This window comes from Papio anubis, unplaced genomic scaffold (genome assembly GCF_008728515.1).
Source record: "Papio anubis isolate 15944 unplaced genomic scaffold, Panubis1.0 scaffold871, whole genome shotgun sequence".
NCBI classification, from domain to species: domain Eukaryota; kingdom Metazoa; phylum Chordata; class Mammalia; order Primates; family Cercopithecidae; genus Papio; species Papio anubis.
The window spans coordinates 6,089-33,316 of record NW_022168944.1 but is presented as its reverse complement, the minus strand read 5'-3'; the positions used below and the strand labels follow the sequence as shown (position 1 = coordinate 33,316).

At 43.0% G+C, this 27,228-nt stretch overlaps 1 protein-coding gene across 4 annotated transcripts; it reads left to right on the top strand.

The window, feature by feature from the left end:
• The first annotated feature begins 11,049 nt into the window (after positions 1–11,049).
• LOC103881220 (heparan-alpha-glucosaminide N-acetyltransferase-like) lies at positions 11,050–19,581 on the top strand. 4 transcript variants are annotated; one of them, XR_004181867.1, is made up of 5 exons: positions 11,050–11,084; positions 13,778–13,938; positions 17,276–17,469; positions 18,254–18,374; positions 18,832–19,581. XR_004181867.1 is itself a non-coding variant. In XM_031662695.1 (2 exons), exons 1-2 carry the CDS (start codon positions 18,284–18,286, stop codon positions 19,067–19,069), a joined length of 309 nt encoding a protein of 102 aa, XP_031518555.1. In that variant the 5' UTR covers positions 17,478–18,283; the 3' UTR covers positions 19,070–19,581. The 4 variants fall into 4 exon arrangements, 1 of the variants encoding a protein (XP_031518555.1); XR_004181866.1 differs by lacking the exon at positions 17,276–17,469; XR_642603.3 differs by lacking the exons at positions 17,276–17,469; positions 18,254–18,374; positions 18,832–19,581 and adding an exon at positions 15,425–15,793.
• The last annotated feature ends 7,647 nt before the right edge of the window (positions 19,582–27,228 follow it).

The window sequence follows — 27,228 nt, the reverse complement described above, 5'->3', positions numbered from 1 at the left end:
TCACATTACTAACGCTTGTAGCTCAAAAACTAACAACTACCTGATCCCATAGTCTTACCTGACTAGCATGCATAATAGCCTTCATAGTAAAAATACCCCTATACGGCTTGCACTTATGACTTCCCAAAGCCCATGTTGAAGTTCCCATTGCTGGGTCAATAGTCCTCACCGCAGTACTCCTGAAACTAGGTGGCTGTGGCATAATACGACTCACCTCTACCCTTAGTCCCACAACAGAATACATAGCCTACCCCTTCCTCATACTGTCTTTATGAGGCATAATCATAACAAGCTCAACCTGTCTTTGACAAACAGACCTAAAATCACTCACCGCATACTCCTCATAAGTCACATAGCCCTGGTAATTATAGCCTCCCTCATTCAAAACCCCTGAAGCTTTACTGGCGCGACTGTTCTTATAATCGCCCATGGGGGCTCACCTCATCCATACTATTTTGCCTAGCAAACTCAAACTATGAGCGAACCCATAGCTGTATCATACTACTTTCCCAAGGACTCCAAACGCTACTTCCACTAATAACCTTCTGATGATTTACAGCAAACCTTACCAATATTGCCCTACCCCCTAGTATTAACCTAGTAGGGGAACTCTTTGTAATAATAACCTCATTCTCCTGATCATATGTCACTATTACACTTACAGGACTTAACATACTAATCACAGCCCTCTATTCCCTCTATATATTTACCACAACACAATGAGGAATACTCACATATCATATTACTAACATAAAACTTTCCTTTACACGAGAAAACATACTAATATTTATGCACCTCTCCCCTATTATCCTCCTGTCCCTTAACCTCAGTATTATTCTAGGCTTTACCTCTTGTAAATATAGTTTAACCAAAACATTAGATTGTGAATCTAATCATAGAGGCCTACCACTTCTTATTTACCGAGAAACCCAGCAAGGACTGCTAATCCATGCCTCCGTTTTTAGTAAATACGGCTTTCCCAACTTTTAAAGGATTACAGCTATCCATTGATCTTAGGAACCAAAAACATTGGTGCAACTCCAAGTAAAAGTAACAACCATGTATACCTCCATCACCGTAATAACCCTAACCACTCTAATCCTACCGATTACTATTACTTTTATTAAACACAATAAAAAGCACTCATACCCGCACTACGTGAAAACAACTATAATATATACTTTTATCATCAGCCTCATTCCCAGTCCTAGACATTTTCCTGGATCAAGAAGCAATTATTTCAAACTGACACTGAATAACAATCCAAACATTAGAATTAACACTAAGCTTTAAATTAGACCACTTTTCTATGATATTCATCCCAAACGCATTGTTCATTACTTGGTCTATTATAGAATTCTCACTATGTTATATAAGCTCAGACCCAAATATTAATCAATTCTTTAAATATCTTCTTACATTTCTCACCACTATACTAGTTTTAATCACCGCCAATAACCTCTTCCAACTTTTCATTGGTTGGGAAGGCGTGGGAATTGTATCATTCCTGCTAATTGGCTGATAGCACGCTCGAACAGAAGCCAACACAGCAGCCATTCAAGCAGTCTTATACAATCGCATCGGCGATACTGGCATTATCCTAAGCATAATATGATTTACCCTACATTATAACTCATGAGACTTTCCACAGATATTCGTCCTAAACTCCAACCCAAGTCTTCTCCCACTGATAGGTCTTCTCCTGGCAGCAACAGGACAATCAGCTCAATTTGGTCTTCACCCCTGAGTACCCTCCTCCATAGAAGGCCCAACTCCAGTCTCAGCTTTACTCCACTCCAGCACAATAGTTGTCACCGGGGTGTTCCTTCTCATCCGCTTCCACCCTCTAATAGAAAATAATACATCAATCCAAAGCCTCACACTATGCCTAGGAGCCATCACCACCATATTTACAGCAGTCTGCGCCCTAACACAGAATGATATTAAAAAAATCGTAGCCTTTTCCACCTCAAGTCAACTGGACCTCATAATAGTTACTATTGGGATCAATCAACCATATCTAGCATTCCTACATATCTGTACTCTCACGCTTTCTTCAAGCTAAACTATTCATCTGCTCGGATCTATTGTCACCAACCTAAACAATGAACAGATATTAGAAAAATAGGAGGGATTATTTAAATAACACCCCTTACTTCAACCTCCCCTTATTAGCCGGCAACTAAGCACTCACAGGTATGCCTTTCCTCACAGGCTACTCCAAAGACCTTATCATTGAAACTGCAAACATGTCATATAGCATGAGCCTATCTATAGCTCTCATTTACCCATCCCTGACAAGGCGCATACAGCACTGACTATCTTCATAGCCCTAACAGGACAACCTAAGCACACAACCTCAATCAGCATTACTTGAGGAATAACCCCACCCTATTGAACCCAATCAAACGCCTCACAATCGGCAGTATGCTAGCAGGATTTCTCATCACCAGTAACATCTCTCCTACCTCACTCCCCCAATCAACAATGCCCTTCCACCTAAAACTCTCAGCCACATAACCCCTATACAGGGCACCTAGTAGCCCTAGACCTTACTCTCATAACCAACAAACTTAAAAGTAAATATACCATCACATGTATTTAAATTCTCTAATATACTAGGTTATTATCCCACTACAATCCACCGTATGACCTCCTACCAAAATCTACTTATAAGCCAAAACCTATCTTCCCTCTTACTGGACTCAATCTGACTAGAAATATCTATGCCCAAAACAATTTCACATATCCACACTATTACCTCCACCATGACAACCACTCAGAAAGGTAATCAAGTTTTACTCCCTCTCTTTCCTTATTCCCCTTATTCTAACTCTATTCCTAATAACATAATTTATTACCATGAGTAATCTCAATAATAATATATACACCAACAAATAACGTTCAACCAGTAAGCACTACTAATCAACGCCCATAATCATATAAAGCACCTGCCGAAAATAGAGATCTCCATCCGAAGACCAACCCTAGTCCTCCCCCCTCAAAACTACCCAATTCCCTATATTATCAAAATTAACCACCACTACCAACCCATCAAAATCTAAAACTCATAAAACTAAACCCCACTTCCGTATACAACCCTATCAGGCAGCACCAAAAACCTCAAAACCCACAGCCCCCATGCTTCCAGGGTATTTCCTCAATGGCCATGTGCCAACAAAACAACTATGCCGATAAATTAAAGCATGTTAAACCCATATAAGTCCCCCATAATTCAAAATAATTACACAACCAACCATACTACTTGATATTAACCCTCCATAAATGGGAGAGAAACCCACAAACTGGCTATGTACACTTGTAAAATCAAATATATGCCATTGTTCTCACATGGACTCCAACCATGACCACCGATATGAAAAACCATCGTTGTACTTCAGCTACAAAAGCACCAATGATCCCCAGCACGCAAATCTAACCCGACTTTAAAATAATTAACTACACCTTTATTGATTTACCCACAGCATCCAACATTTCCATATCATGAAACTTGGCTCCACTTCTTGCAACCTGCCTAATCCTACAAATTATTACAGGCTTATTCCTAGCAATACTATTCACCAGACTACTTCCCTCCGCCTTCTCCTCCAGTCGCACACATTGTCCGAGGCATAAACTACGGCTGGATCCTTAGCTATCTCCGCTAACTTTGTGCCTCATATTATTCATCTGTCTCTTTCTACATGTAGGTGCGGGGGCCTCTATTTATGGCTCCTATCTTCTTATGAAGCCGGAAACATTGGCTTTGCACTTCTACTCATAACCATAGCAACAGCCTTCATGGGCTACGTACTCCCATGAGGTCAAATATCATTCTGAGGGTGCCACTGTAATTTACAAACCTATCAGCAGTTCCATACAGCCAGACCAACCTAGATCCAATGAGGTTTGGGGTATTCCGATGAACCCTACTCTTACACAATTCTTTGCCTTCCGCCTACCCTTTGTCCCTCACAGCCTTTAGCTCTGCACCTATTATTCCCTACCGCGAGACAGGATCAAATAACCCCTGCGGGAATTTCCTCCCACTCTGACAAAATTACTTTTCCATCCCTACTACACAATCAAAGATATCTTAGGCCGAATCCTCCTCTTTATAGCATTAATAACATTAGTACTATTCTCACACAGAGCTTCTAAAGCGACCCAAATAACTATATCCAGTAGCCAACCCCCTAAACTTCCTCTACACATTAAGCCAGAGTGATATTTCCCTATTCACATATGCAGTTTTACACTCTATTCCCAATAAATTAGGAGGGTGTTGGCACTTCTATCAATCCTTATGCTGTAATCATACCCATTCCTGATCTAAAGCCTGGTATAGCATTCCGCCCACTCAGCCAATCCCTATTTTGACTCCTAACCACAGTTCTACTACCTCTCACCTGAATGGGAAGCCAACCAGTAAACCAGCCCTTTGATTGGACAAATTAGCATCGTAATATACTTTATCACAATTTCAGTCTTAATACCACTTGCCTCTAACGAAATAACACTCAAGTGAACCTGCCCTCGTATTTACAAATCAGTACACCAGTCTTGTAAACTGGAAATGCAAAACCCTAGGGCAACTCAGAAAGAAAGTGCCCAACTTCACCGCAACACCCAAAACTGGCATTCTAATTTGACCGCTTGTATTCTATGGTTATTGCAAACTTTAAATACTGGCAGAGTGTTAGAGTGTTTTCATACACTGTTATGTAAATGGAGTGCATTACTGCTAGCCAACATGAATATTATATAATTTACTATATATGATTAACTGTACCTAGCACATATCATTACATATTTACTAACAACAGTCCCGACATGCTTACAAGCAAGTATTCTCATAAATTAATCAGCTTTGTAACGCACATTCTATTAAGCCTCAGAGTCCGTGTCCCCACCGAGAATACCAACCAACCCTAATTATTCACTTACGTTACATGGTACATCACATCATTTGCGGACACTGCTTGCGTCCGATTAAATAAATCCTCGTCACTCACGGATGCACCCCTCACTTAGGTGTCCCTTGGTCACCATCCTCCGATGAAATCAATATCCGCTTTAAGAGTGCTACTCTCATAGCTCTGGGCCCGTAAACCGTGGCGGTAGCTATAATGAACTATTATCACAGCATCCTGGTTTCTTACCTCAGAGGCCACCAATCAAGATAAACCCACAGTTCCCCTTAAATAAGACATCTTCGATGGATCACGGGTCCTCACTCTATTAACCAGTCACGGTTTCTCATCGTTTGGTATCATCTCTGGTCTGCCGCGACCCCATGCGCCAGAAAACGGTTCGCCACAACCGTCCGCGGCGCCTGTCTTTGATTCCTAGTTCATGCCATTGCTCAATTGCACCTCGTTCAATATCTAGCCCACATGATTCCTACAAAGGTGCTATTTACAATTCATGCTATCCAGACATATTAATAACTGTTTCACATTCCTAATTACACTACAAAAACGCAAAACTTTTAACAAACCCCCATCTCTGACTTCTCCCCTTAAAACTACGCTTTTGCAAACCCTAAAAACCAGGCTGTCCATGACAGAGCTTATATTGTTTCTCATCTTTTATTTATGCAACTTCAACTGCTATTCCCTCAACTAATATAAAATTACTTCACCTTTTCCCTCAACACCAATTTCCATCATTCCCTGCTTTCTTGTTCCCACGCATTTTACTCACTACTAAATCTGTATCCCTTATACCACAACCCCAAAGACAAAACCTCACCGGCTATGCTTTTTCCCTGTTTACGTGGCAAATCCACCTAAAGCAAGACACTGAAAATGTTTAGACGGACTTACATACCCACGTAAACAAATAGGTTTGAGTTCTGGCAGCACCTCTATTAACTCTTAGCAAGATTACACACGCAAAAACATCCCGCCCCAGTGAGGACACCTATAATCACCAGCGATCATATGGAGTATCAAACACGCACAATGCTGCTCAAACGCGTAACAGCCACACACACCCCACGGGGAGACAGCAGTGACAAACCTTTAGCAATCGAAAGTTTAACTAAGCTATGCTACAATTAGGGTTAGTTAATTTTACATTCAGCAGCCACACGCTGACCATCACGATTAACCAAGTTAATAGGGCCGGTAAAGGGTGTTTAAGATCTAATAGAATAAAGCTAAACTCCATCTGACTGTAAAACCTTGGCTGATGTAAAATAAACTTCTGGTGGCTTTACAATTTCTGAACACACAATAGCTAAGACTCAAACTGGGATTAGAGCACAGCGCCCTAAACCTCAATAATTAAAATAACAAGAACGCTACTGCGCCGAAGACTACAAGCAACGGCAAACTCAAAAGGAACTTGGTGATTGCTTCACATCCTCTAGAGGAGCCTGTTCCGTGTCGATAAACCCGATCCACCTCACCATCTCTTGCTCAGCCTATATACCCGTCATCTTCAGCAAAACCACAGTAAGGCCACAAAGTTAGCCATAGCATTACACTGCAAACGTTAGGTCAAGGTGTAGCCTATGAGATGGTGTTAAAAACAGGCTGCATTTCTACTCCAGAAAACCCCGATAACTCTTATGAAACCTAAAGAGTCCGGAGGATTTAGCAGTCAATTAAGAACAGGTGCTTGAATTGAACCGAATATAAAGCTGCCTTTACACACCGCCCATCACTCTCCTCAAGTATATTTGGGACCTAACTTAACACCCCAATGTTTATATGGAGGAGATAAGTCGTAACACGGCAGAAGTGTACTGGAAGGCCCACTTGGATAAATCAAGGCATAGCTTAACATAAAACATCCGGCTTACACCCGGAAGATCTCAATACCATTTGATTGCCTTGAGCTAACACTAGCTCCAAATCCAATCAAAACTAATACCAAACTAATTTACACTAAACCATTTACCAATCCAAAAGTATAGGTGATAGAAATTCTATCCTGGCACTATAGATACAGTACCGTAAGGGAAAGCAAAAAATATCAAACAAGCACAAAATAGCAAGAACTCACCCCTATACCTTCTGCATCATGAATTAACTAGAAACAATTTCGCAAAGAGAACTAAAGCTCAATTCCCCGAAGCCAGACGAGCTACCCAAAAACAGCTGAAAGAGCGCACCCGTCTATGCAGCAAAATAGTGGGAAGATTTATGGGTAGAGGTGACAAGCCTACCGAGCCTGGTGATAGCTGGTTATCCAAGACAGAATCTTAGTTCAACCTTAAGTTTACCTACAGAACTACTCAATCCCCTGTAAGCTTAATTGCTAGTCTAAAGAGGGACAGCTCTTCAGACATTAAGAAAACACCTTGTATACAGAGTAAAAAACCTAATCTCCACAGTTGGCCCAAAAGCAGCCATCGATTAAGAAAGCGTTCAAGCTCAACACCAACCATACAAAAAATTCCAAACACACCACTGAACTCCTTATATCACATTGGATTAATGTATCACTTCATAGAAGCAATAATGGTCGTAACCTATCTGGCGGCACAGCCCCAGATAGCACATCCAACTAGCCACTCCAGGTGGGCAGTGACACCTGAGGAGATAGGGCCCCCAAACCGTCCCAGGCCACGGGCAGTGCAGCCCTGGATAGCGCACTTACTCTGACGCCTTTCTATGCTCTGGCCAGCTGCAGTGTCCGCGGCTGCCACCAACCGCAGCGATCAAAGCAAGCTGGCGAGGCGAGTCAGCGAGGACAGCCACAGCCCCACAGGCTCCAGCCTCCAGCTTGCGGCAGCCGGCACCTCCTACTCCAAACTGGGAATGGAGCAGCTACGAAGTCACACACAGACAAGGCTGAAATGGGGAGACTCGCCCACGTAACAAGCTTTATATACCGAGATTATAAACTACATGTTCTGATTGGATGAGAGGAAGAAGCTACGCCTAATCTGATTGGACTTTATTTTCACATTCTGATTGGTTAGTCTAAGACTTGCTCTCGTCCAATCAGAACATGAAAATAACGTCCAATCAGAGTAGGCACAGCAGTTTTCTCTCATCCAATCAGAACATGAAGTCCAGGAACCGGGCCTGCACAACCTCAGTATATAAGGCATACTAATGGGAGTCACGCCATTGTGGGCTCTGCCGTGTTAGTCCGTGTGTTTCTTCCAGTCGCAGTTTAGAGAAGGCAGAAGCCAGATTTACCCCCACACTGAAAGCTGGAGCCTGTGGCGCCAGGATTTTCCTCTGCTTGGTGTGTGGCGGCCATGGAGAGAGGCAGCTGGTGGTGAGAGCTGCTCCATGCCTGGCTACAGGAAGGGAAGGAGGAGGCGGCACCTACCACAGGCTGGAGGCTAGAGCCTGTGGGACTGTGGCTGGCCTCGCTGGCCTTTACCTCACTGGGTCGCCTCGCTGTGGTTGGTGGCAGCGATGGACACTGCAGCTGGCCAGAGCATAGAAAGGCGATGGGGTAGGTGCGCTGTCCGGGGCTGCCCGCAGCGGGGAATGGTTGGGGTGTTATTCCAACGTCACTATTTTGGCGTGCTAGAGTGTTATTCCCAGCGTCACTAGTTTCAGGTGTGCTGTTGGGACTGCACTGCTTTCAGCAGCAGGGGGACGTAGGGGGGGTGTGGGCGGGGTGGCAGTGTAGGGGGGCGGGTTGGAGTCACTATCTTGGCTGTATTGCTGGCAGCAGTAGGGCTGGTTGGGTGCTCTATTGGGTGCTGCACGGCCCCCGACAGGGGCCAGGTTGGGGCGGCTATTGTGGTTACACTGCCAGCGGCTTGGGGGTGGAAGGACTGGTCGGGGTCCTGACTGCTCGGGCTTCATTGCGCACAGTGGAGTGGGGATGCTCTCCAGGGCTGCTCTGCCCATGGCGGGGGGCTTGTTGGGGGCACCATGTGGGGTTGCAATGCCCGTGGCAGGGGGATAGGTTAGAGGCAGTATCTGGTGCTACACTGTTGGTGGTGGGGCAGGGGAGTGAAGGGTGCAGGTAGGTGCCTAGAGGGTGTGGCTTCAGGCGCTATGGGGGCCACACTGCCCATGATAGAGGGTGGGTTGGGTGTGCTATTGAGAGATACACTCCCCGCAGCAAGGGGCAGTTTGGGGGCGATACCTGGCTGGTGGCAGGCGGGGTGGTAGGGTGGGTTGTGGGCACCGTTCGGGGGCTGCTCTGTGGTCAGTGGGGGCGAGTTGGGGCACTGTCAGCTACTGCACTGTTTGTGGAGGGGACCGGGTTTGGTGCGCTATTGGGGACTATATTTCTGGCAGCGGCATACTGCTTTGGGGTGCTGACGGAGGCTACACTGCCCACGGCGGGATGCTGGTGGGGTGCGCTATCCAGGGCATCATTCCCCGTGGCTGTGGGATAGTTGGGGGGTGCTGTCTGCTATGTGGGGCTGCACTACCCCTCGTGGGGAGGGGGTTGCGGACCTTAAGGATCCGTGGCTGCACTATTCAGGGCGGGGAGGAGGTTGCTGTGCTCTACCTGGGGCTTCACTGCCTGCAGTGGGTTAGGGGTCCTCTCAGTGGCTGCATGGCCCACGGCAGGGGGTAGGATGGGGAAGTGTTCTGGTGCTGCGATGTCCGAGGTGGGGGCGGATTGGGGGCGCTATTGAGTTCTACACCGCAGCGGCGAGGGGCGGTGTTGGGGGCACTGTCCCGGGGCCAACAGCAGGCAGCGAGTTAGGGGCGCTATCAGGGGCTGTCCTGCCAGTGGCGGCAGAGGTTGCAGCAACAGCAGTGGTCTCCAAGGAAGGAGCTTTCCTCCTCTCCCTGGACTCCAGACTCTAGAGGGCGATCTCCTCCTGCTCCTGCTCCAGTGCAGCAAGCGCGCAGCGTTTCCGCAGGAATCCTGAGCAGGGCATAGGCCCCAACACCCGCTGTGGTTCCCGGGGCCACGACCTTTCTCTCTGTGTTGCGGAGACCACCTGGGACCCGTAGGCACGACAGACACGGAGTAGCGGACACCACGGGAGGACAGGGCTCTGTGGGTGGAGGCATCAGGATCGGGAACCGGCGCTTGGGTGGGAGGGCTGGCTGGGTCTGAGTTCCTGCTGGTTCTGCTCCCCAAGGAGCGCAGCCCTGGTGCGCCCAGCGGTTCCTGTGGATTGGAGCCAGGCAATGTGGTGTTACCCGTCTCCACTCCAGGCCCCAGTTCCTGGTCCGCTTGGGCCAAAAGGAGAGGCTGGACTTCGGAGGGTGGATGTGAGTGCCTTCACTGAGACCAGCCCCTGCCACCCAGTGGCCAGGATGACAAGGTGAGGCTCAAACGCTATCACTTTGCGTGCTCCTCTAGGCTTTTTTGGCTTTGCCTGCGCAGCTGTTCCATGCCAGGAGGAGGAGGAGTTACATGCTGGCAACTTGCAGATGGCCTGGGGCTGCCGCTCGCCCTCACTGCAGTTGGTGGCAGCCGGGAGACTGTGAGCCAAGAGCGGTAGAAGACTGACCAGCTGCAGGCATGTGAGGCAGAATACAGTGTAGCCAGAGTAGTAGGAAAGCACTGCATGGTGGGCCCGTGCATTGAGGGCAACAGCAGCAATGGTTGTGCTGACATCCACGCTAGTGGTGGCAGCAGCAACAAATCGAAGAGGGAGGCCAGGAAAGAGAGGAGTAGGGCTCGCAGGGGGCCTGCCGGCCGGGACTGAGCTGGAGTAGGAAGCCGGTGCTGTACCACAGTCTCGGTGGAAGTGGTGGAGCAGACGGGGTTGCACGCCTCACGCAGTTTCACGGGCCGACCTCTCCTGCTGGCATGAACCAGGTAGGGAGTGTCAGCAGCATATTCTCTCTCTCTTCCAATGTAATATGGTCATGCGCAACAACATTTTGCCAGCCATGGCCTGCATGTGTATCAGGAGTAGTCCTATAAAAGATTATAATGAGGCAGAAATATTCTCATGCCTAGTGACCTTGAAGCATCTTAACCTGTGATACAGCATGATACTCCGCGTGTTTGTGGTGATGATGGCATAGAAGCAAATCTACTGAGCTTCTCTTTTCTGCTAAAAGTACATAACTTGCTACAGGACAGGCGTGGTGACTCCTACCTGTAATCCAAGCACTTTTAGGGCCAGAGGCGGGCAGATCACGGAGTCAGGGAGTGGGAGACCATCCTGGCTAACAACAGTGAAAGTAAGCCATTCTGTTCCCCTGTCTGTCTGTTCTTATGCCACTACCATGGTTTTTTGGTTTCTATAGCTCTGTAGTAAATTTAAAGTCCAGTAATGTGATTCCTCCAGTTTTGTTCTTCTTGCTCAGGATAATTTAGGCTATTCTGGGTCTTTCGTGGTTCCATATAAATTTCAGCATTTTTTTTCTATTTCAGTAAAGAATGTTATTAGTATTTTGATAGTGATTGCATTTAATCTGTCAATTGCTTTATGTAGTGGGTTTTAACAATATTGATTTTTCTGATTTATGAACACGGAATATCTTTTCATTTTTGTGTCTTCAATTTTTTTCATCAGTGGTTTATAGTTTTCATCGTAGGAATCTTTCACTTCTTTGGTTAAGTTAATTTTGAGGTACGTTATTTGTGGCCCTTGGAAATGGGATTTTTTTTAAATTTCTTTCTCAGATTGTTTGCTGTTGGCATATAGAAGTGCTACCGATTTTCGTATGTTGATTTTGCATCCTGCAGCTTTACTGAATTTGTTGATCAGTTCTAATAGTTTTCTAGCAGAGTCTAGTTTTTTTCATAATATAAAATCATGTTATCTGCAAACAAGGGTACTTTGACTTCTTCCTTTCCAACTTGGATGCCCTTTATTTGTTTCTCTTGTCTGAGTGCTCTAGCTAGGACTTCCAGTACCATGTTGAATAACAGTAGTGAAAGGTAGGTATCCTTGTCATGTTCCAGATCTTTGAGGAAAGGGTTTCAATTTTTCCCCATTCAATATGATACTAGTTGTGGATTTGTTGTATATGGCATTTATTGTGTTGAGGTATGCTTCTTTTATATCCCGTTTTTGAGGGTTTTTAATCATGCAGGGATGTTGAGCTTTATCAAATGTTTTTTCAGCATCAATTTAAATGATCATTTGGTTTTTGTCCTTCATTCTGTTGATATGATGTGTCACAGTGATTGATTTGTATATATTGAGCCATCCTTGCATCCCTGGGGTAAATCCAGTCATTATTTTATGTCATTGGTTTTTTCGTGTTTCATCACTAGTATAAACTCAGGTTTTGAGGGTAGATATATTTTTCATTTTTTTAAGTTTGTTTGTTCATTTGTTTGTTTGAGACAGAGTCTCACTCTGTCGACCAGGCTAGAGTGCAGTGACGCAATCTCGGCTCACTGCAACCTCCGCCTCCTGGGCTCATGCCATTCTCCTGCCTCAGCCTCCCAAGTAGCTGGAACTATAGGTGCCTGCCACCATGCCCAGCTAATTTTTATATATATATATTTTTAGTGGAGACGGGCTCTGACTGCAGCTATCCCAGGATGGTCTCGATCTCCTGACCTCGTGATCTGCCAGCCTTGGCCTCCCAAAGTGCTGGGATTACAGGCGTCAGCCACCGCAACCAGCCTTTTTTCATTCTTAGAGATAGGTTTAGTAAGGGGAGGTTTTACATGCCTGAAGACCTGTTATTATTTATGAATAGTCTGTGATGTCTCCTCCAGAGAAAGTTCTTGTTACTACAGGTTTTATTGATTAGGTGTCCCAGAGAAGGAAATCCTGAGACACTCAAGGAATGCATGGTAAGAGTAGTGAATTCTCATCCTGGTGGCCCTTGCCACATAATTTGAAAAAATTAGTTCCAACTTTTTTTTAAATTATATTTTAATTTCATTATACTCTTTTTAAGTCTCTAGGGTACATGTGCATAACTGCAGGTTTGTTATATATGTATGCTTGTGCCATGCTGCTGTGCTGCAACTCCATCAACCTGCCAGCCATTTATATCAGGTGGCATAACTCCCAATGCATCCCTCCCCCTCCCCCTCCCCTAGCGATAGGTCCCTGTGTGGATAAATTCCCTCCTGAGTCCAAGTGATCTCATTTCTGTTCAGTTCCCACCCATGAGTGGGAGAACATGTGTGTTTGTCTTCTCTGCTCCTTGTGGATAACTCCATGAATGATGCAGGAGCTCTAGCTGCATCCATGTCCCTGCATAGTGACACAAACTCATCCCTTCCTATGGCTGCATAGTATTCCCATGGTGTGGCATGCTTACATTTTCTTAATCCAGTCTGTCAAATTACTTTTGGATTAATTTGGGGTTGGATTCCAAGTCTCTCTATGATTGTGAATAGTGCGCCGCAGTGCAAAACATACGCATGTGTCTCTATAGCATGATTTATAATCCTTTGGGTATATACCTTGCAATGGATGGCTGGGTCATAAGAGATAATTTAGTATGGTAAAAGAAGAGGTGCTGTTATGTGACTCAGACTAAATGTGGAGAAACAAATTAAACTTTCGTTTTTCTTTCAAGAGCAGAAGTGTATGCAGAAATGATTGAAATGTCTGTTTTTCAAGGGCTCTGAGGGCCTCCTAGTTAATATCTAGCTTGAGACATTATTTGGTATCATCATTACTACTTTTGATAACTAAATGGGAGGATTGTCCTTGGAAATTCAGTTTAATAGTAAAGAAATTTTCTCCTAAGACAGGACTTGAAGGTGCATGATCAAAAGCCTTCCAGCACAGCGGGGCTATGTTCTGTGCTCTTCCTCTACTGTTGGCTCAGTATTATTTCAATAATTGGCTACTTTAAACAAATCACAGATGCTTATTTTATATAGTATTTTATAAAAGGTTAATGATATATAGACAAAAAATTGAAATGGCCACCTATTAATAACTGGATTTTTTTAGGTTTGTATTTACTGTGGGATCTTAAATTTTTCTGTCAATGACCTCTGTACTGCAATGAAGATGTTCAAAATTCAGATTGCCGGAGAAAATTGTATGCAGAAGTCTCCTGTTAATCTTTATATGAATTATCCTGGTGAATTCCAATGATTACCTTGGTCCATGTAAGTATTTTTCTGTCTGTTAAATATATTCAGGTTGAAATATGGAAACCACATGTTATAATTTGAAAGAAATGTAATTCCTTCATCTCAGGTGCCTGCAAATAGGGTAAGCATTAGGAAAGCACATGCAATGGTTGTCTGTGAGCATTATTATTAGTATTTTTAAATTTTGGACCTGGGAGGAGCCTCTGACACTATTCAAACCCTTCTGTTATACAAAGGAAAATCTGAGGCTGAGAGTGATTGAAGGTTTTCTCTTGATCATCTGAGTGTAGTGAAAGACACAGCAGGGACCAGACCGGGCTGCCTTGTTCTCTGACTTTGCCCCCTGCTAATGTGTTTTCATCAGCTATTATACCGTGTGGCAGTTCGTGAAGTCACCTTCATCAGCACTTACACGGCAGCTGGGTTTCTGGAAGGAGTAATATCTTTGTCATTAGTTTAGTGGTATGCAGGGACAAGAGAGCAGAGGGAAGGCTTGTGAGCCCTCTGCTTTGAACCAGTGTCAGAGTCAGGAGGCCACTAGTCACTGTCCTCAAGGGCCTTTCACTGTCATAAAAGCGGGCACAAAAGTCTAGACAATGGCAAAATGGAGCCCTCAGGCAATACGCATTTTTATAGGCACTAGCAGGAGGTAGAGGTCACTTCCAGATGTTGTTTCACAGGAATGTGGACTTGGTGGGTCTCTAAAAAGTGAGCCACTGCTTCCAGTAGGAGTCATTTTCGGGTTTGTTATCGTGTTCTCTTCTTGTGGTCATACAGTTGGGTAGCCGGTAGAACAGGGAGAGTCAGTCAGTGGCATTCTTGCAGTCATAGGGTCGGGTAGCAGGCAGGGCAGGGAGAGTCAGTCAGTGGTGTTCTTGTGGTCATACTGCAGGGTAGCGGGCAGGGCAGGAAGGGTCAGTCAGTGGTGTTCTTGTGGTCATACTGCAGGGTAGTGGGTAGGGCAGGGAGGGTCAGTCAGTGGCATTCTTGTGGTCATTCAGTCGGGTAGCAGGCAAGGCAGGGAGGGTCAGTCATTGGTGTTCTTGTGGTCATACTGCAGGGTAGTGGGTAGGGCAAGGAGGGTCAGTCAGTGGCTTGTCTTGGACCTGCAAGTTCCTGGTGGACATACAGGTTGATTGCAGATTCCTGATGGGAAAGAGACAGGAGATGGACTTCAGGGCTAGGCACAGGCCTGGCTTTATCTCCACACCTGAGTAAGACACTTTGGTTCTTATCCCAGTCTCTCACCTAGCCAGCTTCCTGTTTTGAGTTTGAACCGTGTCCCTGAGCCTCCCTCTAATAAGAGGGACTGGTCTGTTTTTGGAAGTTGGACTAAACCCCAGTCTCCTGATCATATGTATTTATTTCCATGTCCAAGAGCTTAAAAAAAAGACTTACTGAGATGCAATAAGGGCATGTCTTCCCCTTTAGGAAACATATGTTTTCCTGGGATGAGATGAAAGTCTTGGCTAACACTTGACCTAACTTGTGTCTTCCACAGTGTCTTGGGACAAGGTGCGCATTCCTGGTGTGCTGCAGCGCTTGGGCGTGGCTTGCTTTGTGGTTCCTGTGTTGGAGTTCCTCTTTGCTAAACCTGTGCCTGAATATTGTGCTTCAGTGAGAAACTATGTTTTAGTTTAAAAAAATTTGTAATTAAAAAATTTATTGTGTGGCATTATGGTCTCACTGTGTTGCCCAGACTGGTCTGGCTTCATGCGATTCTCCTGCTTCGGCCACCCAAAGTGCTGGGATTACAGGTGTGAGCCACTGTGCATAGCCAGAAACGGTGTTATTGTTGTTTATTGTTGTTATTGTTGAGACAGGGTCTTGCTGTGGTGCCCAGGCTGGAGTGCAGTGGTGTGATCTCAGCTCCCTGCAGCCTTGATATCCCAGGCTCAAGGGATCCTCCCTTTTCAGCCTCCTGATTAGCTGGGACTGCAGGAGTGCACCACCATGCCTGGCTAATTTTATTTTTTTGTAGAGACAAGGTCTTACCATGTTGCCTAGGCTAGTCTCAAACTCCTAGATTCAAGTGATCCTCCTGCCTCAGCCTCCCAAATTGCTGGAATTACAGGTGTGAGCCACCATGCCCAGTGAAAACCATGTGTGTTTTAAAAAGGGAGAACAAAGGGATGAATGGTTTATAGAACTTTTAAGATTTCTGTACGCAATACTGCACTTCTGCTAATCGAATACATTCTGATTTCCACTTTCATTTGGTTATTTTTATTTAAGCTTCATATCAACTTTTAAAATTATGGTAAAATACACATGACATGAGATCTACCTTCTTAACAAATTTGTCAGCAGACAATAACCACATGCATTATTTTTTCCTATTTTTAGTTGCTTTGTAATAATAGTACATATTTATGAGGCACAGAGTGATATTTTGATACCTGTGTATCGTACAATGTGTAATGATCAAATCAAGGTAATTAGCATATCCATCACCTCAGTTGATTTTTTTGTGTTGGGAACATGGAAAATCCTCTCTGCTAGTTTCATATGCATTTTTAAAATTTATTTTTTCGAGACAAGGTCTCACTCTGTCATCCAGGCTGGAGTACCAGTGGCACGATCTCAGCTCACTGTTGCCTTGACTTTCCAGGCTCAAGAGATTCTGCCACCTCAGTCTCCCGAGTAACTGGGGCTATAGGTGTGCACCACCATGGCTAGATGATTTTTGTGTTTATTATAGACCAGAGGTTTCACCATGTTGCCCAGGCTGGTCTTGAACTGGGCTCAAGTGATCCACCTACCTCAGCGTCCCAAAGTGCTGGGATTACAGGCATGAGCCACCATGTCTGGCCCCATTCTTGATGGTATTAAATAATACCAACAGCATTCACTGAACACGTTCAGTCTCGTGGGGCATTATTGTCAACTTTTCAATTTCCTTGTAACGTTTTGGTCTTTATTCAAATGCTGTAAAATTCAATAAAGTTCAATTTTGAGGATGACCTGCAGATAGGCAATGGGAGAAGGACAGTATTATGCTTGGCTATTTCTATTGCTTCTTTATTAGAAGCATGTCAGAGTCCTGTCTCTTTTGTGATTACTTCCTGTCTTACTATAAATTGCTAGTTTATCCAGGTGACAGTTGCTTCTCCCCACCACCCATCATTAGTGGCAAAAATTCCGGTAAAAATGTTTGAATTCTTCTATTTGGGGTCTTATTCAGTAATCAGTTAATGAAGCTGTGTTGTCTTCTAGCTTCTTTCAAGATATGCAACTAGCAAGTTCATCACTGAATCCCATGTTTTCCGGGTGCTTCCTGTAATGTTAGCTATCTATTTTGGGGGATGTTTTAGTGATTGTTACTCTTTCCCTGCTCTGCTGTTGTTGTCAGCGTATTGTGTCCTCTGGCTGTGGATTTCCTTAAGGTGAAGGAGAGGCGAGATGTGCATGAATGGGCATGGAACTTGGTCAGCCATGGATGTCAAAGCTGCCATTTTCAGCCCTTCTGTGGGACCTGAGGGTCTGTGGAGGCACGTCCAGGGCCATCACCATAGGGTAAAAGGTTCAGTGGGACATTAAGAACAGGTGGGTTGTACCCTTTCTTCCTTCAACCACAAAGATCCAAAACTTTGAATTTAAGGTTTTTTTAACTTAAAAATGTATTTTAGTTTTTAAACTATAAGTATATTGATATATAATTCACACATCATAAAACTTACATGTTGAAAGTATGCAATTCAATTATATTTGCTATATTCAGAGTTGTGCAGACATCACCACTCTGCAATTCTGGAGGGTTTTCCTTACCCCATGAACCCTGCACTCACTGCCTGTCACTCCCCACACCTCACAGCTCCCCCAGCCCCATGCAACCCCAGTCTGTTTTCTGTTAGAAAGTCCCTGTATGAAGTCATATAATATGTGGCCATTTGTTTTTGGCGGCTGCTGCTGCTTAGCATATTTTTTTGAGATTCATCCATGTAGTTGCACGTATCAGCTCTTCATTCCAAAATTGCTGAATAAGACTCCATTTTATAGATACACTACATTTTGTTCACCCATTTATCATTTGGTGGATATTTGACTTCTTTCCCCTTTTTGGCTGTTGTGAACAATGCTTCTGTGTCTATGTGTACAATTTTTTGTGTGAACGTATGTTTTCAGTCTCTGCTGATTTCTTTTGAGTCGGTGTTTTGCTCTGAGATTTCATGGAGAGGAAGCAGCTAGAGTAGCTAACACATAGTAAGCTTTTATATTACTTCCATAAAGCCCAAGGAAAGAGTCACTGGGAATTTCCCAAAGACATGTGCTTAGTCCTCTTCTGTTTGCATTTACTTCATGTGTGTGTTATTTTTCTGCCCCCACTCAGAAGAGGAGCTGTCTTTCTCTTTGAGACATCATGTCCAGCTGGCCCCAGTGGCTGCTCATCCAGGCGCTGAAGGCCTGTAGCTGGGCTTGGCATTCCTCCTGCCAGTTCCTGGGTGTCCTACGTAAGTGAACCCCTGGGGGTCATCCCTTTTGCATGTCCTGTTCTGCCCAGTCAGAGGTTCTGGTCTTACAGCTTTCTCATTTCTGAAGTCAGAGGAATTCCTTTTCCCTCTTCCTTCTCCTTTGAGGCCTGCTTTGCATGGGGAGTGGGGATTGGCATGTGGCATGGGGAGCAGCGATGATTGGCATGTGTCCAGAGTAATCTCCCTGTGGCTGTTGTGAGGATCCGTTTGAATAGAAATCAGGCCTCCCAGCTTCACAGTGTGGAGCCGCCATCAGTGACCGTGCAGGAGCCAGAGAGATATTTCAGCTGGCTCATGCTTGGGACTCTCTGAGTTGCGCTGCACACATAGCCAGTATACACCGTGACCCCTTCTGCGTTTTTGTGTGTGTGTGTGTCCCTGTCCTTCCACTCGGCATTCTGAGATCTTGTCATTTACATATGTTTTGCTTTCCTAGTGATTATCTTGGTCCTGGAGGCATTGGAGATTTTGGCAAGTATCCAGAATTCACTGGCGGTGCTGCGGTCTGCATCTGCCACCTGCTGCTGGGAGAAGATCACCTTTACCAGCACCCGTGTTCTGCTGTGAGTGAGACTGACGTTCTCTTGGAACTGGAAGCTCAGGCTCTCAGAAGTGAAGGAAAGAAGAAAGAGCTGGCCAACTTGAAAGTGTGTCCATTTAAGAAAAGACACTGAGAACTATGTTTGTCTGAAAAGTTAACTAAGGTCATGACTTTACTGTTCACTCTATGGCAGTAAGTAAACGTTATTTTGGATTGTAAAGTGAGAATGTGGACCTGGGCACAGTGGCTCACACCTGCATTCCCAGGTACTCAGGAGGCCAAGATGGGAGAATTGCTTGAGTCCGGGAGTGCGAGACCAGCTTGAACAACAGAGAGATCCCATCTCTGTAAGGGAAAAAACAAACAAGCGAGAATGCATTGTGTAAATGAGTAATACCACAATGCTTTTCTGTACGCCTCAGGTCAGCTTTCCTGGCAGCGGACACTGAGATGGAGATTCACGTACAGGAAGTTAAGATGCCTGTCCCTCTACGGGAATGGTTGGTTAATATTAAGGACATCTGTGAGCAAGCAGGGCAGCCTGTGTCGGACCAGGTGTGTGGATTAACAGATTAGGAAGCAGGGCAGCCTGTGCCGGACCAGGTGTGTGGATTAACAGATTAGGAAGCAGGCAGCCCAGCCGACCAGGTGTGGACTATCAGGATTAGGACATTGGCTGTTTCCTTTCTGGGCTGACTTAATCCAGTTTTGCTGAAACTGCTTTTTGCCCCTTCTTGATACCTCGCCTGGCATGGCTGGAGACTCTTACTCTCCCCGTTTCTGGCTGATCCTGAGTCAAAGGGCATAATTCTCTTTTTATTAAAAGACTGGCTGAAAACTATATAGGCAGAGACACTACACACAAAATGTGTGTGTGTGTGTGTGTGTGTGTGTGTATGTATCTCTCCATGTTGTCACAGAGCTAATCACTAAACATTTAGTGCTTTGGGGAAAGCATAAACAATTTATGTTGGTAAAAAAGACATAAAGATATTGACTTAAATGCATTCTAGATTAAAAAATCATTTTTATAATCAGATAATATGATTAGAAATCAAACCAATTATAAATAAGGCTCTTAAAACTCTGGAATCACGATCCAAATGTTTTCTTTATATTGTCTTTCACATAGTGGCACAACCTGTGAGCCTGCTCGCCACTGATAGTACAGATCAGACCCACCATTAGACCTCTGTTTTTGACTTAAGTTTATCCATCGTTAGCTCTTCCCGCCTTATCCGGAAGTTTTACTTGATTCTGGAAGAATCATTTCATTGAATGCCAAGACTCCGTGCCAGAGGAGACAGAGAAGAATAAACCATAATCCTAGCCCCTGGAAGACTAAATCCATCCCACTGATATACAACTCTGGCACCAGCAAAACGAACATACCATTAATAGTGATGCCAATGTCACCCACATCTTGTACTCCTATACTCACAAGCAAAGCCATACTATACATCTATCTACTGCCTTCCTGAAATGCTATAGCTTCCAGGAATTACATAACTGATCCTGATTGATGGCTGCAGATTATCTGGCAAATACAAATGAAACCAGGTCTCATGTAAAAATACAAAAAATTAGCTGTGCATGGTGGTGTCTCAATTCAGAAGTGCCAGGTACCTTGGTGGGAGGCTGGAGGTGAAGCATCAATTCTGCCCTGGAGATCAAGGCTGCTGTGAGCTATGATCACCCCACTGTGCTCCAGCCTAAGCAACAGAGTGAGACCCTGTTTCAGAAAGAAAGAAAGGAATTTCTAAACATTTGATTTTAGAAAAAAGTCACCTCTTCTAAATATATCTTTGACAGTATCTGTGAGGGTCCTTTATAGTCTCTGTGATTACAGCAAAGTACCACGGCAAAATATGCATCTGTAATGGGACACAAACAAGTTTAAAATAAACAAAACCATTTATATCAAAATGTTGATGTGATCTTGTTATTAAAAATTAGGAAATAGTACTAAATGAGATGCGAACGATGCCTGGAGGATTTATGTGATTTTGAGAAGCCGCTAAAATAATTCCATGAGATTCTTTTGTTAATTTAGTGCAATTTATGCTTCTTGTGAACTCTTTAAACATCTACAAGTACCTTGTATAATAAAAAGGACCCCTCTTCTTAACAATGTATTCATAGTTACCTCATTTGATGATTTGATCTAGCAACTCCATCATTCTATGTAGATAAACATAAGAATTCTAAAGATTTGTGCACCAAGTTTACCTGATACTTTGATGGGTGTAAAATACACTCCTTGTGATTAGATGTGTCCATTTATATATGCTACTCTTAAAATATACCTTAAATTTGTGCTGATAATACATCAATCAATACTTTCAAGATGTTAAGCCCAGTTACTAGGAATAACTGTTACTTGCATAACTGCCTGTAAAGTAGTAATGGTTACTCCTCCTGGTAATGGCTACCTCGCCCAAGCTAGTAGAGTGTTGCTATGCCAGGTGAGGCTTTGTGCCACCTTTGTGTGGGTGCAGGTCTAGGACCAACTCTGTAAGGTGTGTCAAGAAGGTTTGAGTAGCCAAGGGCTGGGGTTATCATCACCACTGGAGAGTTCTGACATTCTCTGGATGATCTGTATGGTTCAGGTTCTCTCTTCCAAGAACCCTGTCTGTAGGGAACAAACCACTAGGCTTCAGCATTTTGGATTTGGGATAGCAGCTGCCGCAGAGCTATCTGGGAAAGCCAGCAGAACCAGGGGGACTCATGGGATGTGTCTTGTGGGCAACCTTCCTTCAGGGCGGAAGTAGCCATAGGTCCCATGGGAAGTTTAGCCCAAGGGCAGCTCCTGCTTGTAAATAAGGTGGGGTTCCATTCCAGCTAATTTGGGGTACAGGCAGCTGAGTGAACAACACGTGAGCTGGCTTCCAATTGTTCTGGCTGTTCTATCACAAGTGGGGACTCACTGTGACTGTTTTCTGTAAGGACCCCCAAAATGCATGCCTCTTTAATAGATTGTTAACCAGAAGACCTAGGAATCTCATCCACAACTCATCAGTCAAAAGCATTTAAAGATTGTATTGTTTGCTCATATCCTAAATTAACCCTGTACAGTTATTTTATGGGGAGATGCTAAGTCCATTTAAAACAATAGATGGCATGCATTTATAGCACCAACACTGACTCCCTGTCTTATGCCTTTTACCCTCAAAAGATTGTTGCATGAAATAGAATGGTAGATTAAAAATAGTTTTAAAAGGTTAAAAGTACAGTGCAAGGGCAGACATGATTGTAATACTGTAGTTATTATCATTGGTCTTAATAAAACATGCAGAGTTCTTACATTTTCAGAATCATCTTTGGAAATGAAATGTAATAGAAAGGAAGCAAAGAAAGAGGAGATTGAACTATCATTTGGTGCGTCTGCATTGTCTCTTCACAAACTTGGGACAAAGATAATTTCTCTCTATTAGATGAAAACATGGAGAGTTCAAATTGATAGTCACTGAGAAAAACAGTTGCCTATGCGCTGTCTTCCACACTCACACCTGACCCCTGCCAGCCATTATCTGCATTCCAGCTCTAAAATTTTGTCATTGTAAGAATGTTATATAATTAGATGCTATATATAACCTTCTATGATTGTTTTTCGTTTCTCAGAAAATTTCCCAGAAGCTGCTCTAATGGGTAATCTTTCCGTTTCTGCTGACTAGCACAAGGTAAGGAATGTCTTACAGCTTCATTGATATCTGCCACATTGGAAGGACACCTGGATTGTTTCTAGTTGTTGACTTTTATGAAGAAAGCTGTTATAACATTTGTGTAAATGTTGTGTGAACATGAGTTGTAATTGCTGAGTTTAGTTGTATGTTTAGTTTTGAAAGAAACTGCCCAATTATACTCCTGCATGGCTCTTCTACGTCACACCCTGCGATGTTGAAGTAGCCCCAATACTCACACCTTTCCGCACTTGCTCATTTTCAACAATTTCTTTCTGCTCTAATAGGTGTTTAGTGACATCTCTTTGTGGTTTTAATTTGCATTTCCCTGATGGCTAATGATGTTGAATATTTCATCATGTGCTTGTTTACCATACATCCTCCTCTTTGGCAGAATACCTGTTAAGTCTTCTTCCCATTCTACGTGGATGCTTTTTACCATTGAGTGTTCTTTGTATAGTCAAGACACTAGTCCTTTGTGGAATACATGGTTTGCAGATATTTTCTCTCCATCTATGGCTTGTCTTTTTACTTTGTCTTTTTACTCTATTCATGTGGGCTCTTAAGCACAGCAAGAGCTCTCTTTAATTTGGGATGTGAAGTCCTCTCATTTCTGAGTGGGCCTTTGCCTAATGGCCTGTGCTTTGTTGTCAAGTCTAAGGACTCTGCCTGACTATTCTTTACAGAGAAGTCCTGTTATATATTTTCCTAAAAGTTTTATAGTCTTATATTTTACATTTAAATTTCTTATCCTTTGAATTAGTTTTTGTATATGGTGAGACATAGGTTGAGGTTCATCATTTGCCTTGCAATTCGTGTGTCCAATTGCTCAGTAACATTCTTGAAAGGACTCTCCTTGCTCCATTGAATTGCTTTTCTGCCTTTGTCAAAAATTAGTTGAACGTATTTGTATGGATCTATTTCTGAGTTCTGTTCTGTTACATTGATGTGTGCCTCTAGTCCTCTACCAATGCCACACATTACTGATTACTGTAACTGTTTAGTAAGTGGTAAGTGGTAATATCAGGCAGAGTGATGTTTCTCACTTTATTATTCTTTGTCAAGAGTCTTAGCTATTCTAGGGCAGGTGCCATTCTGTATAAGTTTGAGAATACCATGTGCATATGCAATGTATAAAACATTGCTAGGATTGTGATAAGAATTGCATTAAAGATATTGATCAATTGGGAGAAAATTAATATGTTTACTATGTTGAGTCTTTCAACTCATGAACACTATATGTCCTGTGAATTGTCAAATGTTTCTTCTCTGGTGTCAGCTGATATATTCTTTCTTTAGCCTCTTTGAATAGTGGATCATGTTGATTGATTTTTAAAGTTGACTCAACCTTGCATAAATGGAATAAGTTTCACCTAGTGATTGAGGAGAATTCTTTTCATACATTGCTGGATTCAGTTTTCTAGTATTTTGTTGAGTGTGCTTATAACTACATTCATAAAAGATATTGGTCTATAGCTTTCTTTTTTTTTTTGAGATGGAGTCTTGCTCTTGTCACCCAGGCTTGGAGTGCAATGGCATTAGAATCTTTGGCTCTTACTGCAACCTCTGTCTCCCAGGTTCAAGTGATTCTCCTGCCTCAGTCTCCTGAGTAGCTGGGATTACAGGTACCTGCCACCAGGCCCTTTCTAATTTTTGTATTTTTAGTAGAGATGTGGGCTTCTTTCACTCATGTTGACCAGGCTGGGTCTCGAATCTCGACCCTCATGATCTGGCCTGCCTTGGTTCTCCCAAAGTGCTGGGATTACAGGCAAGCCACCGCTTCAGCCAGTTTCTTTGTGTGCTGCCTTTGTCTGGTTTTGCTATCAGATTAATACTAGCTTTATGATAAGATGGGTTATAAAATATTTCCCCTTTTGTTATTTCCTTTCTGAATATTTCTATGAAACCTGTTAATTTCTTCCTTAAAAACTGGAGGAATTCCCTTGGACTAAAACCATAAGGGCCTTTTTATTTTTGGAGGACATTTTAGTTATAACATCAATTTCTATAACAGTTGATGCTGCAGGACTATTCAGATTGTCTATTTCATTTTGGTAGAGTTTTGCTAGTTTATAGTTTTTGAGAAATCAGTTTATATTTATTAACCTATTCAATTTATGAACTTACAGTTGTTCATAATATTTCCTTATTATCTTTATAATGGCTGATGAATCTGTAGTAATATTCACTATTTTATTTCTAATATTTATAATCATTGCCTTCTCTGTTTCTCTGTCTCTTTGTCTCTGCCACTCTTAAGTGTTCCCATAATTGCTAGCTTGCAGTTAAAAGTTTTGTTTTTATTTTTGTATTATTTCTCTATTTCAATTGTATTAATTTAGATCTCTGATTGGCTAATTTCCTTTTCCTCCTATTGCTTCTGTGAGTCCATTTTGCAATTACTTTTCTAGTATCTTGAGGTAAGAACTTAAGTAATTATCTCCTTCTTTTCTATTTAATATAGTCATTTAGTGTTATAAATTTTCCTCTTGGCAGTGTTTTAGCTGCATCCTATATATTTTTATATGCTGTGTTTTTACTTCATGCTATCTCCCATGTACTTTTATTCTACCTGGTATCTCCCCTTGAACTATGGACTACTTGGGAAATGTGCTATTTAGTGGCTGGGAGTGGTGGCCTGCCTGTAATCCCAGCACTTTGGGAGGCCAAGGGCAGATCACGCAGGTCAAGAGATCAAGACTCATCCTGGCCAACAATATGGTGAAACTTGCCCCTAATAAAAATAAAATTGAGGCTAAGGTGTGGTGGGGTACACCTGTAGTCCGAGCTACTCAAGAGGCCGAGGCAGTGAGAACTATTCCTGAATCCCAGGAGGCAGGAGATTGCAGTGAGCCGAGATCGTTCCACTGCACCCCAGCCTGACAACAAAGTAAGACTCTACCTGAAAAAAAAAAGAAGAGTTACTTGATTATATTAATAGATCAAGAAAGCATTTTGTGTGAACGAAGCCCATTGATGGTTAAAACTTCCTTCAGCAATGCTGGGCATGGTGGCCTTTTCACACCTGTAATCCCAGCACTTTGGGAGGCTTCTATGTGGGTGGATCATGAGGCGAAGACTGAGACAATCCTGAGCTTCAAGATGATGGGAAACCTCATCCCCCTGCTTAAGAATAAGGCAAAAATTAGCTGAGCGTGGAGGCAGGCCAGAGTTCCAGCTACTTGGGGACTGAGGAATGCTGAACCCGGGAGGTGGAGCTTGGAGTTAGCCAAGATTGCACCACTGCACTCCAGCTTGGGTGACACAGTGAGACTCTGGGGGAAAAAATTTAAAAAACTCTCGGCAAATTAGGAATAGAAGGGAAATTCCTCAACTGATAAAGAACTTCTACTGAGAGGAATACTCCTATGATGCACCAGATGATATAATGAAAACTGATGCTATATGCCTAAGCAGCAAGAAAAGTATATTTCCTCCCTACTGCTCTGCTGGAACATCATACTAAAATTCCAAATAAATGCACAATACAAGAGCACAAAAAGATGTAAGATTGAAAAGGGAGTATTAAATAAATTTTGTCACTGATAGCTTGATTTTATAGAACTTGTACATCAGCAACATAATTTGGCTGGTAATGAGGTTATATTGATGTAAGGTTAGTATACAAAAATCAATTGTTCTCCTACATCCAGCAAATGAACAATGGTTCCAGTAGCTAAAAAGCATACTACTAATTACATTAGTATCAAGAAAATAGGATACTGTGATCTGAAAGCAAAATATGTAAAGGGTATCTATATGAGAAAATTGGGCTGCAAATCCTGCCTGAAGCAATTAAAGATCTGGAAGGAACCCAAGAGAATTCCATATTCACAAACAGACTTAGTAAGCTGGTGGAAAATGCTTGCCCTTCAATGATTTATAAATTCACAACCCATTTCCTAAACATGAAATAAATTATTGTGTGTGAAATTGAAAAACACTGGAAGTTTATAAAAGGCAACCTTTAACCAGGAATAGCTTTCCAAGAATTGTATCAGAGGGTGGAAATAAAGTTCAAGGATCTGGTGGTGTGTTGGATTCAATGGAAGGTGAATAGAACTGTGGAAATAAGAGCCTGCAAACACAGCCTAATGATCTTTGAAGGAAAAATCCAATGGAGGAAAGAAGAAGTCAAAAAATATGGATGAATGTAATTTGGTGTATGTATATATGTGTATATGCAAGAAAAGAATTATGACATTACAGATCTTTGTTCTCAAAATAACCAAAGGATATGATTTTAAAGAATATTTTAAATTGACAAACCATAATTGCATACATTTATGGGGTACAATGTGATGTTTGGATATGTGTATAAAATGAGGAATAACTACATCAATCATAATATATCCATATATCCATCACCTCCATTTTATTTTTTGTGGTTGGACATTTGAAATTTACTTTTCGTTATTTTGAAATATGTAATACATACATTATTGACTATAGTCATCCTGCTGTGCAGTAGATTTAAAAGCGTATTTTTCCTGCTTTAAGTGAATCTTTGCACCTGTGAACAACTTCCCATTTTCTATCCTGCAACACAGCCTCCCATAATAATCATTCTACTCTCTACTATCTTTTGAGACGGAGTCTCGCTCTGTCGCCC